Source organism: Leucoraja erinacea, chromosome 32 (assembly GCF_028641065.1).
Source record: "Leucoraja erinacea ecotype New England chromosome 32, Leri_hhj_1, whole genome shotgun sequence".
NCBI lineage: Eukaryota > Metazoa > Chordata > Chondrichthyes > Rajiformes > Rajidae > Leucoraja > Leucoraja erinaceus.
In genome coordinates, this window is record NC_073408.1 from 1,416,634 (window position 1) to 1,429,787 (window position 13,154).

Genomic DNA, 13,154 nt, shown 5'->3' on the forward strand with positions numbered 1-13,154 from the left:
TAGAAACCAGGAGTAACATATATTCAAGTTGAAGTGGACTGCCACAGGTGCCCCCATGAACATTCCAAGCCCCTCCCGACCCAACTCCAGCCCACAAGTAAGCAATATATTAGTGGGGGGGGTGCATTTGCAGATATCTTTTACTAAAGTGGCTGAAAGGGTTAACTGGAAATCAAGCTATAGGTCTGTGGAACTTTGTTCCAGCAAGAGGCAGCTGAGAAAGAGAAGCTTGAGAAAAAAATGATTTTAGTGTTTTAATTTTTATATTTTATATATATATATATAAATTTAAATAGTGTTAAAAAATGATTTTAGTCTGAAGAAGGGTTTCGGCCCGAAACGTTGCCTATTTCCTTCGCTCCATAGATGCTGCTGCACCCGCTGAGTTTCTACAGCCTTTTTGTGTACCTTATGATTTTAGTGTCGTTGGGCTGTCTAGAAAGTCACCGAGTCACAGCATAAAGAGGCCCTTTGTGGCTTTTATCGCTATCTGAAAGATGAATTCCATCCTATTTCTTCCCAGTCCAAACACTGTAACCTAACTGACATGTCTCAACTATCCAGAACCTGTGCATTACATTACGTAATATTCTGAATTCTGAAGAGTTCTCACTCAGCTGGAGAATGGGAATCAGCTTCAAGCCATTATGGTCATCACAACAGAGAGGAACATCACTTCCAGTGTTGGGCTGCCTTCTGGCTAGAACTTCACACATGGAGGCAATGTGGACATCTCACAGTCAACAGGGGCCTTTGATCGTAGAGGATGGGCATGATCACGGCCCAATTTCAAGCCTTGCATATTCAGCTCAATTCTAAATATCAAACCCTTCTCTTTCCATTCCCATCATCCATATACTTGATGTAAAGGCATGAACAGTTACTGGCAGGAGAATGGAGTTGAGAGGGAAACACGGATCCACTTGATGGGACGAATGGCTTCAATCTACTTCTATTTCCCATGGTCTTGTATCTATCTATAACTGAGAATTGTGGAACTTCAACTTCAGTGGTGGCCATCCTTTGCAAGCTATCCTCTAAAGGAACTTGGGATGGTGATCAGTCTGAAGGAGATAGACACAATATGCCAGAGTAACTCAGCGGGACAGGCAACATCTCTGGATAGGAGGAATGGGTGACGTGAATGGGCCACCCATTCCTTCTCTGTCCCGCTGAGTTACTCCAGCATTTTGTGTCTATCTATGGTGATGATGTTGTTGTCAGAACCCCACCAGTATTGGCAAGTCCTCATTCTCAGCTGCCATTGAAACATTTGTAAACTAGACTCTCATAAATATTGCCTTGTACAACTGTTCCAACTTTGGTTAAGTCATGAAATATCCCAGTTTGGACATGTTTGGACGTTGTGGAGATACATGTACCCACATGTACACAGTCATATGGAACGTGTGTAGAGCATGCCCTCTACCACCACGTGTGATGGTGGCATGTCACAGGCGTTGAGTCAGTTGTGTTTGGCTGGGCGTTAATTCCTAACGGTGATCATGGCGGTCAATGCAGGAGGAAGAGTGATCGCTAAGCCCAACATTCACATATTGTACCCATATTGATTGGATTGCCACCACTCTCTCCACCACCAATGCGTGTCTGTGCTGCTAGGAAGAGCGGGCACTTGCTTTTGTCCCATCCATGGACCCTTCAAATCTCAATCTGTACCAAAGGAGTGACAACAAACTTTAGATTGGCCTGAAAAAGTATGACCTGCCCTTCATCTACTCAATAGACTGCCTCTGCCTCTGAGTGACCAAATAAAAGGCACTGGTTTGGTCCCCATCATGCTACCAGTTTGGAGAAGGAGTGTCAACAAATGTTTTTTTTAATCATCCACTTTGGAAAGAATCTCAGGCCACTTCTGTTGTTAATTAATTTAAAACAAGCAATTTGCCAAATTGATTTCGCTTGCAAGGCACAAGAGGGTGCATTTTTACCCCCTTGAGAGCGGTGTACCATGAAATCTCCTCCACCTTCCTCTGGCCATGCCACGAGATTAGGAATAATAGCAGAAAGGCATCATTAGAGTCGTTAACCTAATACATAAACGTTATTAAAAACTGTACGTTTACAAGCTGATAAATGAGGTGTCCTCACAAGATGATCATCCAGGTGTGCCCAGGTGTTTATGTGTGGATGAACATGCAGTTGTATACATGATGCTGTTTCCATACAGGAGGATGGATATGGGAGCAGAGTTATATTCTCTAACCTAGGGCACCGAGCGGCAGCAAGGCATGCAGAGAGAAAGCGTGGTCAGTAGATCAAACTGCTACAAGTAGTTAGTCCACAGATAATTAGAGACAGTATTTAAGCGAGAGTAATATCCGTCACAGATCTCTGGTGTAGGAAGCATTAGCATTAACTCCTGGCTAGTTTGGTCTTGGACTCTCTCTGCATTGATCACTGAAGCTTGAGGCCAGGTGGGAGAGGATAAGGATTGCAATCCTTGTTTATTAGTTCTCCGAATCCACACCTTAGGCTGAAGCTCACAAAGACCAAAATAATTCATGATGTAGCTAGCAGGTGACGTTGATGTAGCCTGGACTAGTGCCACCTTAGCCCATATCCCTCTAAACCTCTCCTATCCATGTACCTGTCCAAATGTTTTTTTAAACATTGTGATAGTACCTGCCTCAACTATCTCTTCTGGAAGCTTCTTCCAAATACCTACCATCCTTCGTGTAAACGGTTGCCCCTCAGGTTCCTAGTAAATCCTTCCCCCCTTAAATCCTTAATTTTGTTTTAAAGAACGTTAGAAACACATGATTTCATGACATCTACAATCCTGAATGTAAGAAGATACAAAGGCAGAGAGGGAGGGTGAGAGGGAGGGAGAGGGAGAGATAGATGGAGAGGGTGGATAGACCAACCCATGATAAATCACCACCCATCACTACAGACTACATGAACCATCACGTCAAACACAAACATTACTTTTCTTAAAGGAAGCAATGGGTTCTCAATTAATTCAAGCATGTCTTACCATATTGACATTAGAACAACTGGACACCAGTAGTTGTGCATTTGAGACTTGTCAAAGTTTCATTCTGGTTCTGTGACTGATGTGAGCAGATTGTCGAATGTTTGGATTGGTTTTATGTTCTGTTTCTGACTTTTTTTGGACCATTATTCCACTGTTGAACCAATTTTCACAGGGACATGACTTTGTGGGGACCAGTTGCCCAGAACACATTTAGTGAGGACTACGCTATTCAACTGCAGAAGGCACTAGCAAGAAAAATGGTGGTAAACACACAGACATGTGCACACTTCCAGCCTCACCCCCAGCACAGTGCCGAGTGCAAACTATAAACTTGCATCACTTTTTATTGCAAGATCTTTAATCTACATAACAGCTCAGAACCGGATCTACATGAGCAGACTGTGCTTGGTGAGTAAACACATTGTTTGTTGACAAGCCTGCCATAATTCAGCTGCCATGTCCAACACACTGGCCATCTCAGTGGTATAAATACTCTCTGTGTCTTGAGACACACAAACATCTGATTGGGGATGATCAGCCATGATCACATTGAATGGCGGTGCTGGCTCGAAGGGCCGAATGGCCTACTCCTGCACCTAATGTCTATCATCTGTCCATTCAATGCTATTGAGTTCTCTTTAATTGTCTCATTTATTGCACTTGTAAATCTTTATTGCAGTCGGTCAGGAATGTTTCTATATCCTTGTAATATGGAAACCAGAACTGTCCGTTGTACTCCTAAACAGGGGACACCATTTTGCTTCATGCATTTGTGGGCTATGGGTGCAATTTGCTTTTGAAAATTCTGGCCCAAACCCATAGAAATTAAGTAGCATTTTCACAAGTTCACAAGTTATAGGAGCAGAATTGGGCCATTCGAGTCTACTCTGCCATTCAATCATGGCTGATCTCTGCCTCCCAATCCCATTTTCCCATTTTCATGCCTTCTCCCCATAACCCTTGACACCTGTTCTAATGAAGAATTTGTCTTCAATGGGTACAAGTCTTTGGAGCGCTTTACCTCCAATGTCCAATGTGGTGGATGCAAAGTTATGTGGATGTTTTACTGGGGGGGGTTGTTACTGGGTGGAGTGCTGCTTCTCTAGAGATGCTGCCTGACCCACTAAGTTACTCCAGCACAATGTGTCTTTGTTTCAGTCCTTTATCTTGTCAGTGTGAATACTGTAGGGGCTTTCATGGGCAGCTACATCTGAGATTATGCACGCAGGCTAATAAATCCCAAAAGAAAGATAAATTAAAATTCTCGATTAAAGTCAGATAATTAGACAATGGCCCTTTGAATCTACACAAAAGAATTGTTGCCAACAACTGATCTGCAATTCAAGTCTTGTTGCATTTGGTTGCAACATGTTTGGAGCTTAGTGTGGTTGGTTCTTGGTGAGAGTGTAGCTACCTGCCCCCAATGAGAAAGAATGGACAACACCTATGAACACACCTGGAGTTAGAAGGAGAGCAAACACAGGAAAGAGGGAGTCACTTCTTTGAGCAGAATAGCCAGGCTGTGGCTTGACAGAACACGTGCAGCCCAGTCCTGAGCAAGGTCCTCTGAACTGTTCAACATGAGCATGCAATCTAGAAAAAGAGACACAGCTAGCTCACAGCGACTCAACTCTCAGAACCCGTCCTGCAGTTTAAAGAAAGGAACATTCAAAGATTAGAAGAGTAGGGAGTTGGGGCTGACAATACCTGGTCTTTTTCTCTCTGGATGTTGTTCTCAAGCTCGGAAAGTTTCTCCTCCAACTGATTGATGATCTCCTGTTCCTGGTGGATCTGAGCGACCTCAGACTCGCGCTCTCCCTGAAGCAGTGCTCGTTCCATCTCCGCCTGTGACAAAAACAGCGCAGCAATGATCAACTTCACCAGTTCCAGGAGCAGGATTAGACCATTCGGCCCATCGCCTCTGCTCCGCCATTCAATCATAGCAGATCAATCTTTCCCTCTCCTGCCTTCTCCCCATAATCCCTGACACCCGCACTAATCAAGTATCTGTGGAGCATGCACAAGTTTCAAGATGAAAAGCATCTTGCATTTGTAATCCCGCATTTGCAAATTGCCTTTCATAACCACACATCATTCCAGGCTCCAGTCAAATGCAGTCACTGCTGGAAGAACACAAGGAGCTCGGAGCAGGAACGCACCCTTCAAACCTGCTCTACTGTCAAATAAGGTCAAGGCTGATCTTCTCCTTCGTGTTATTCCCCAACACAATGTGTTGCCTCCCACGATGTTGACATGTCTACCACTCCTCATTTTGACCAAACTCCGCAACTGAGCCTCCGAGACTCACTGGAACAGAGAAGTCTAAAGAGTCATCACTACTTTGTCATCTCATCTTAATCTATGTTATATTCAATCCTCATATTTTCACGTGACAATGAGGAGGCCATTTGGCCCATCAAGTCCATGGTGTCTCTCAGAGAAATCCCACCAATCCCTTCCCTCATTTATATCCTGGAGACCTACTAATGTTAATTCGGCTCTACACTGAATCTTACCATATTTAACCCAACTCTGGCAACTCCATAAGAAGATAGACACAAAATGCTGGAGGAACTCAGCGGGACTGGCAACATCTCTGGATAGAAGGAATGGGTGACGTTTTGGGTCGGCACCCTTGTGGTCACCCATTCCTTCTATCCAGAGATGCTGCCTGTCCCGCTGAGTTCCCCCAGCATTTTTTGTCTATCTTCGGTTAAAACCAGCACCTGCAGTTCCTTCCTACACAACCCGGTGAGAACCTGTCTTTCAAAGACGTAGCAATTTTGCAGGTGTAATGTATTGGAGACAAGCCGTGGAGGGAGAGCAAACCCCTACCTCATGACTGGACTCCTCCAGTTGTTGGTCCAGCTCTTTGATCCTTTGCTTCAGTTCATCCACGTTGGCCAGAACCCTGACCCGCTCCTCCTCCAGGTAGGCCACCTGTTGGGCGGGCTGGCCACCCGCCGAGTCCTCGTGCTGCGTGACATTGGAAGACGTGAAAGAATGAGGAAGAAAAATGAAATGAAATGAAATGAAATGAAATGAAATGAAATGAAATGATTCAATTTATTGTCATTGTCAGTGTACAGTACAGAGACAACGAAATGCATTTTTAGCATCTCCCTTGAAAGGGAGACACAGGGCGTCGCGGTGTGCCCGCGCCTGCCGCCGTAATTACATTCCATTACAGGCAAAGGTGGGTGAAGTGTCTTGCCCAAGGACACAACGACAGTATGCACTCCAAGCGGGATTTGAACCGGCTACCTTCCGGTCGCCAGCCGAACTCTTAGCCCATTGTGCTATCTGTCAAGGATCTAGAGGTTTGCAAGACATGGACTCACACAGCACACGAGGTTCCATCAGCGTATCATGCCTATGCCAATATTGTCACAACTATCAATCAGTCACTTTGCACTAAAGACAGACACAATCAGCTGGAGTTACTCAGCGGATCAGGCAACATATCTGGAAAAAAGGAATAGGTAACGATTTGGGTCGAGACCCTTATTCAGGTTGAGTCACTGATCTTCTCCCAAATCCCTGTAAATATTTCCCTGTGGCGTATTTAGATTTAAGTTTATTATTGCCATTGAACAGTGAAATGCTTTGTTCTGCTTGCTATCCATACAGATCTACAACACAAAGATATCATTCAGTCAAACTCAAGTCCAATAGGTAGAGCAATGATGAAGGTACAGAGTGCAGAATATAATTCTCAGCATTGTAGAGCACCAGGCCCAGTGACAACGTCCAATGTCCACAATGGGGTAGAGGTGAATCGGACACGACCCTAGCTTGTGGAAGGACTATTCAGAAGCCTGATAACAGAGGGGAAGAAGCTGTTCCTGAGTCTGATAATGCGTGCTTTCAAGCACATGGTACAAATACTAGCAGAGGCATGATGTGCCGAATGGCCTGCTGTGTTGTATGAATTTCAGGCCATCATCCGAGCTCAGAACTAGCTACTGGATTAATTTTTTTCCTCTTACATTTATCTTAAATACGTGTCCTCTGTTGACTGAACTTTCTGCCACTGGAAACAGTTTCTGCTTAATTTCTCCTGACATGTAGCCATTCTTTGAAGCTCGTCTGCCAGAAGGTGTGAACAAGTCCAGTCTCTCCAGCTTACTCTCTGTTTAGTTATTCCCCTCTCTCAGCTCGCCAAATCCTCGACGTACAATAATTCATCCTGTACACCATTAATGCTCCACTCCCGATGCTCCTGACCATTCCTGTGAGGTGTTACCGTGGTGATAATAGACTTTAAAATGGCAGCTGACAGTGGACAAGTCAGGGATGGTTAAATCAGCGGGTTATACAACTCTGTGGTGAATGCAAACTAATCCAGTGTTTGTCTGGTTGGCCAAACACACAGACACATTCCAACACTCACTCCTATCACCAACCCAGCCCATATTCATACACACATTCCTGCTAATAATCCGTAACTCTCACTGGCATTCCCCAATGCTAGATCCACAATGTTTATCTAAGATATGAACTAAGTAGGAGAGGAAGTTTATGCTGTGTTTAATATGTGCTATTCCTACTGGGCAACACAATCTGAATCATTTTTTAAATGCCCTATTAAATTCTAGATTTGGGAAGTGCTCTCTCTGGCATCAACTGTAATTCCCAATTTAGGGAAAAAATTGTTGTGAAAACTGATTGACTACAATTCCATCCCTAAACCGTAGTGTTAAATGTAACAGTGCACGCTCCCCTGACTGTGAGATTCAGTTCTGTGGATGTCAATGGAATCAAATGGTGAAGTCAAAGTGTAATGTGTAATGCGACCAGAACAAGGTACGACTCTTTGGGCGACTACCCATGACCATACAGGCTTCACCCCGCGACATGTCGACACGTGTCACCTGTATGGTCGTGAGTAGTCACCCAAAGAGTCGTACCTTGTTCTGGTTGGTGCCTACGTGTGTGTGTGGTTGGTGCTAGATTCTCAACATGTTGAACATTTTCGGCGACCTGCTGCGAATACGGCGGGTGCCAGCAAGTTGCCAAAAAAAGTTGCGTAAGTGGGACAGGCCCTTAATCGTAGCATTTAACAGGGGAGAGGATAAGGAAGTAAATTGCAGGATTCCAGGGTGATTAGAACATTTAGGATCAAAAGTACTGTTCTCATATGGGGCTAGTATGCACTTGACTAGTGAATGGCCACCTTAGTGTAGTTTAGTCTCTTGTCACGTGTAAGGGTTTTATTGCATGCGAACCAGTCAGCAGAAAGACAATACGTGATTACAATGGGGCCGTCCATCGTGTACAGATAAATGATAAATGGTTAGTGAAAGATCAAGTCCAGTAAAGTCCAATTAATGATAGTTTGAGGGTCTCCAAGGGTCTGAATGAGGTAGATAGTAGCTCAGGTCCATGCCATCCACATTCTGTAATTATAGAGTGTTTACTGTAAGGAAAGGAGAGGAAGTTTGGGCAAAGGCCCATCACTAAGGAGTGGGAAGCTGGCCCGTACCGCCCTACCTCGTGATGCGTGCTCTCCGTGCTGCTACATTCTTCCTTGAGGTTCTCCTCGTCAGATCTCTCCAGGCCCTCCCGTGGTTTCTGAGCGCTGGGTTGGGCTGGGTGTGTTGGGCTGGGCTGGCTGAAGACCTTGCCTCCTGTGCACCTGTCCATGGATGTGCCTCTGCTGGTGGTGGTGGGAGCAGGCTCGGCCACGCCGGGGTACAGTCTCGGCTCCTCGATCTGCAGCTGCTCGGCGGCAGCCTGGTGCACCTTGCCCATGTCAGGGCTGGTGGGCGAGTCTGTCTTGGTGTACTCAGCACACAGGTTCAAGATGGTCTCCAGCCTCTGCCGCTCCTGAGGAAATAAAGAATTGCCCTTCTGAAACATGTAATTCACACAAAAATAATTAACTCGTACAAACACCCTGATCCAGGATTTCCAGATCCATGATTTCCATGATTTCAGATTCATGATTTCAGATCCATGATTTCAGATTCATGATTTCAGATTCATGATTTCACATTTATGATTTCAGATTCATGATTTCAGATCTATGATTTCTGATCCAGGATTTCACATCCCAGCCTGGGCTGGAATGAAACACAAATTGCTCATCTTTCCATTGTCGCTGCCTAATCGTCCGAGTGATTTTTCCAGCATTTTCTCTTTTTATTGGTGTGCTAAACACATGTGTGTTTATTTTATACAGCTGCTCCATGCCCTTAGACATGTGCTCTGGGACACCCAGCGAGTTTCCTCAATAGTCTAACAACTTGCTAGCTTGAAACTAAATAAAACACGGCGATATCACGGGGCATAATCTGACGAGAACTTTCTGTACTGGAGGGAATGTTTTGCATGGGAACATGTCAGTTGCTTACAACATCTACGCTCTGTGTCACAACTGAGCTTCTCTACACAGTCACACTTGGGATGAAAGGCCCAGATGTCATGGATTTATTTCCAGTTTCCTCGTGTTTCGGCAACTGCCTGGCGGATTGTGAATGGGACACTCACTCACTGATCAATACAAAAACCACACAGTTGCAGGATATTGCTGGAGAATCTCACAGGAGAATCATCAACTTCACTGGCCAGCGAACCACAAAGAAATGTCCACGCCACAAAGCACAGCGAGCAGCGGGTAGAGCTGCTGCCTCACAGCAGCAGACACCCGGGTGTGACCACGACCTCGGGTGCTGACTGCGCGGAGTTTGCACGTTCTCCCTGTGACCACATGTGTTTCCTCCCACATCCCAAAGACTGGCAAGTTTGTAGGTTAAATGTGCTGGGTAAAATTGCCCCCTAGTGTGTAAGGAATGGGTTGAAAGTGGGATAACATAAGAACTGGTGTGAATGGGAAATTGAATCCAGTGGCCTGGCTGTATCTCTACACTAAACTAACGCAAGCATTCTGCATCTAAAAGAAGCTGTGCGATCGATAGACAGAGAGGGTTAGTTAGAAGCTGGGAACCAGGCAATTGTACATACTGGCAAAGTGAAGGACAAGAATTCTGGCAAAGTGGAAGCACAAGAATTCAAAAACACAGGCATGTGAGCAGGAGGTCGAGCTGCAAGTTGGCGGGGGCCAGAGTGAGACCATGACAGATACAGATTCACCATTGAACTCCTTCTGGAGCAGAATTAGGCCATTCAGCCCATCAACTCTACTCCACCATTCATTCATGGCTGATCTATCTCTCCCTCTTAACCCCATTCTCCTGCCTTCTCCCCATAATCCCTGACACCCATACTAACCAGGAATCTATCTATCTCTGCCTTAAATATATCCACTGACTTGGCCTCCGCAGCCGTCTGTGGCAGACAAATCTCTCTGAAGTTGAGACCAAATACTCATGCTTCTTACTGTTCTCTGCCAGAGCTGTGTTCCTTTCCCAGCCTCCTCATTCCTATCCCTTGCCGTGTTGCACTCAGCACTCACTGCTCCCCTTCAATCAACCCGAGAGCATCCTTACCAACTGCATCACAGTTGCACTCAGCAACTCTCTGTCTCCCCTTCAGAGGGTGGTGAAAATGCCCAACGCCAGGATTTCAAGTCTATCCAAAGACCTCTTGCGGAGGGCGCTCTCCAGCAGGTCAGCTTATTTGCCCACTCTACTCAACAACGTACCTCGGTGACTGCCTACCACCCCCCCCTGGTGGGACACTTATTATTATTTATTCAAATCATTGCTATGTCGCTCTTTCAGGGAGATGCTAAATGCATTTCGTTGTCTCTGTACTGTACACTGACAATGACAATTAAAATTGAATCTGAATCTGAATCTCCCAGGATTTCAAACCTGTGAGACCTCTCATCTCTCTCAGTTTGCCCTTTGTCCTAGAAGCTGTGGGTTTTTAATGCCCTCAGTTGTCATCAACAAGCAACTCCCCTCTCCACACCCTGCTCTCCTTCATGCTCAGTCCCTGCTGGTGCAGCCCTGAATGAACCCACTTATTGCTTCATCTCAATTCCTCAACAGTAGATTTAGTTTTTTAAAAGGTCTCTACATTCCTCCCAGGAATTCTATTTATCCGACTAACCTATCGTTATTTGCCATGTACAGAGCAATTAACTCGAGTATGAGGTTTGACTAACACCGCACAGCAGTTGAAGAGTTAATGAGGAATGTTTCATGCTGTCCTCAGGACTAAGACACTCACGCCCGATCGATCGATGATTCCAGCTCCCGCAACCTTGTGAATCTGCAGGTCCATTTAATGGCGAGAAGATTTAAAATCCACACAACTCCCAGGGCATGTCTCTCACGCATGGAGCTGAACCTTGCTTCGTTACTGCTCTTAACCTGTCAGCACATTTAGCGCTCCTTCACTGCTCCCTGCCCCTTGTTTCCCGAAGGTGACGTGACTATCGCCAACCAGAGCGAGCAGCCGAGGTCAGGTGCCTGACTTTCACAGCAGTCACCGCATTCTCCAGCTAACGTCGATGTGTCTTTAAGGCGTGGTTGCTTTAGAGCAGTTATTCCCAACCTTTTTCGTCCCGTTTACCGCTGGCAACTTTAATAGCACATAACAATGTTATTCCACTTATTTATAGACAACTAATGATGAACAGATACCCGTATACCAGAACCAAACACAGTCAGCCAATGAGAAACAATATGTACAAATCCAGAATCAACAAATTTACCCCCTGGAGGTACATTTACCCCAGGCTGGGATAGACAGAGAGAGAGAGAGAGAGAGAGAGTGAGCTTGACCCACTGAGTTACTCCAGCACTTTGTGTCTTTTTTTAGCCTGAAGTATGTGCCCAGATCTCCAGTGGTTTGAACAAGAACAGCAATCTGGGAATTACATTGCTATCAAAATGTTTTTTACATACTTTTCAGTACAACCTCTACACATTGAACACCATTGCAAGGCAACTGAATGTTTCACAGCCATGTTCATTAGTATGAGGAGATAGCACTCCATAGATGCTGCTGCACCCGCTGAGTTTCTCCAGCATTTTTGTGTACCCATGTTCATTAGTATATCCCTTTCACTGCTAACCCGAGCTGTTATTATGTATGCAAACTCACACCTTTTGTTTATTGAACAATACAAGCAGCACCACCATCAACCTATAGAGAGTACAGCTTCACATTCCAATGTACAAGGTTCCCTTGTTATTACTATGATCTTATTGCCGCCCACACTAAGTGTTGCTGCCCTCAGTAATTTTATTGCTGCTGGCATTGCTTTATGATTGTACCAAGATACAGTGAAAAGCTTTGATATCCAGTCAAATTTCGTCTAGTTTATTTTACAGATTCAGCCCTTCGGCCCACCGAGTCCGTGCCGACCAGCGATCCCTGCACACGTACACTATCCTACACACACTGGGGACAATTTACATTTATACCAAAGCAATAAATCTACAAACCTCCACGTCTTTGGCATGTGGGTGAAAACCGGAGATCCCGGAGAAAACCCACACAGGTTACGGGGGGGGGGCGTGCAAACTCCTTATGGACAGCACCTGTGGTCAGGATCGAACCTGGGTCTCTGGCGCTGTAAGGCAGCAACTCTACCACTGCGCCACCGTGCCGCCCATAAATCATACCATATATATGTCCAAAATGAAGCAAGTACAATTGGTAGTGAGAGAGAAAAATAACCAGAGGGCGTAATATAGTGAATCAGCATTGCAGCTGCAGGGAAAGTTAATGCAAAGAGTGTTTAAAACAAAGACACCTTGTACTGCCATCTTTTCCTGTGCGATCAATCAGAGTGCGTTCAGGCTGAGAGAATAAACCACCATGATCATTGTTCCAACTGGGTTCATTTATTCCAGGCAGGAGATGAGGAAGTTCCTTTATATTTTACTAGCTGCTGAGTCACGAAGCTGGCCGGTCAGGTCAGTGGGACGGCAGTGAATGTTCCCACGGAGCTAAGGGCCACACATGGGAGAATCCACAGGGACATTCCAGACATGTTGCTGGTCACTCATTAATCATTAGGCTGCCTCTCCCTCCTGCATCGCCAACGGCTCCATAGTTTAGGCTCCAAATACCAGAACATGTTAGTTGTGTTCCTTATGTTGTAGAACTGAGCTCACATTAATGGGGCAATGGGTCGATGGTGCAATGGTATTTCATTGTTACATGAACTGAGGTGCAGTGAATTTTATTTTTTTTGCATGCAGTTCAGCAAAGTATTACTACACATTAAGCACTA

The 13,154-nt window shown here is 45.2% G+C and overlaps 1 protein-coding gene across 9 annotated transcripts in view; it reads right to left on the minus strand.

Moving 5' to 3' along the window:
• phldb1b (pleckstrin homology-like domain, family B, member 1b) overlaps positions 1–13,154 on the minus strand; it is a 238,366-nt gene that overhangs the window by 38,747 nt on the left and 186,465 nt on the right. For all 9 annotated transcript variants that reach the window (XM_055660545.1, XM_055660546.1, XM_055660552.1 and 6 more), the window contains 3 exons: positions 8,492–8,827; positions 5,834–5,974; positions 4,706–4,843 (listed from right to left, as the gene is read on the minus strand). In XM_055660545.1, coding sequence (XP_055516520.1) covers positions 4,706–4,843; positions 5,834–5,974; positions 8,492–8,827 — 615 coding nt within the window. The remainder of the gene's footprint in view (positions 1–4,705; positions 4,844–5,833; positions 5,975–8,491; positions 8,828–13,154) is intronic.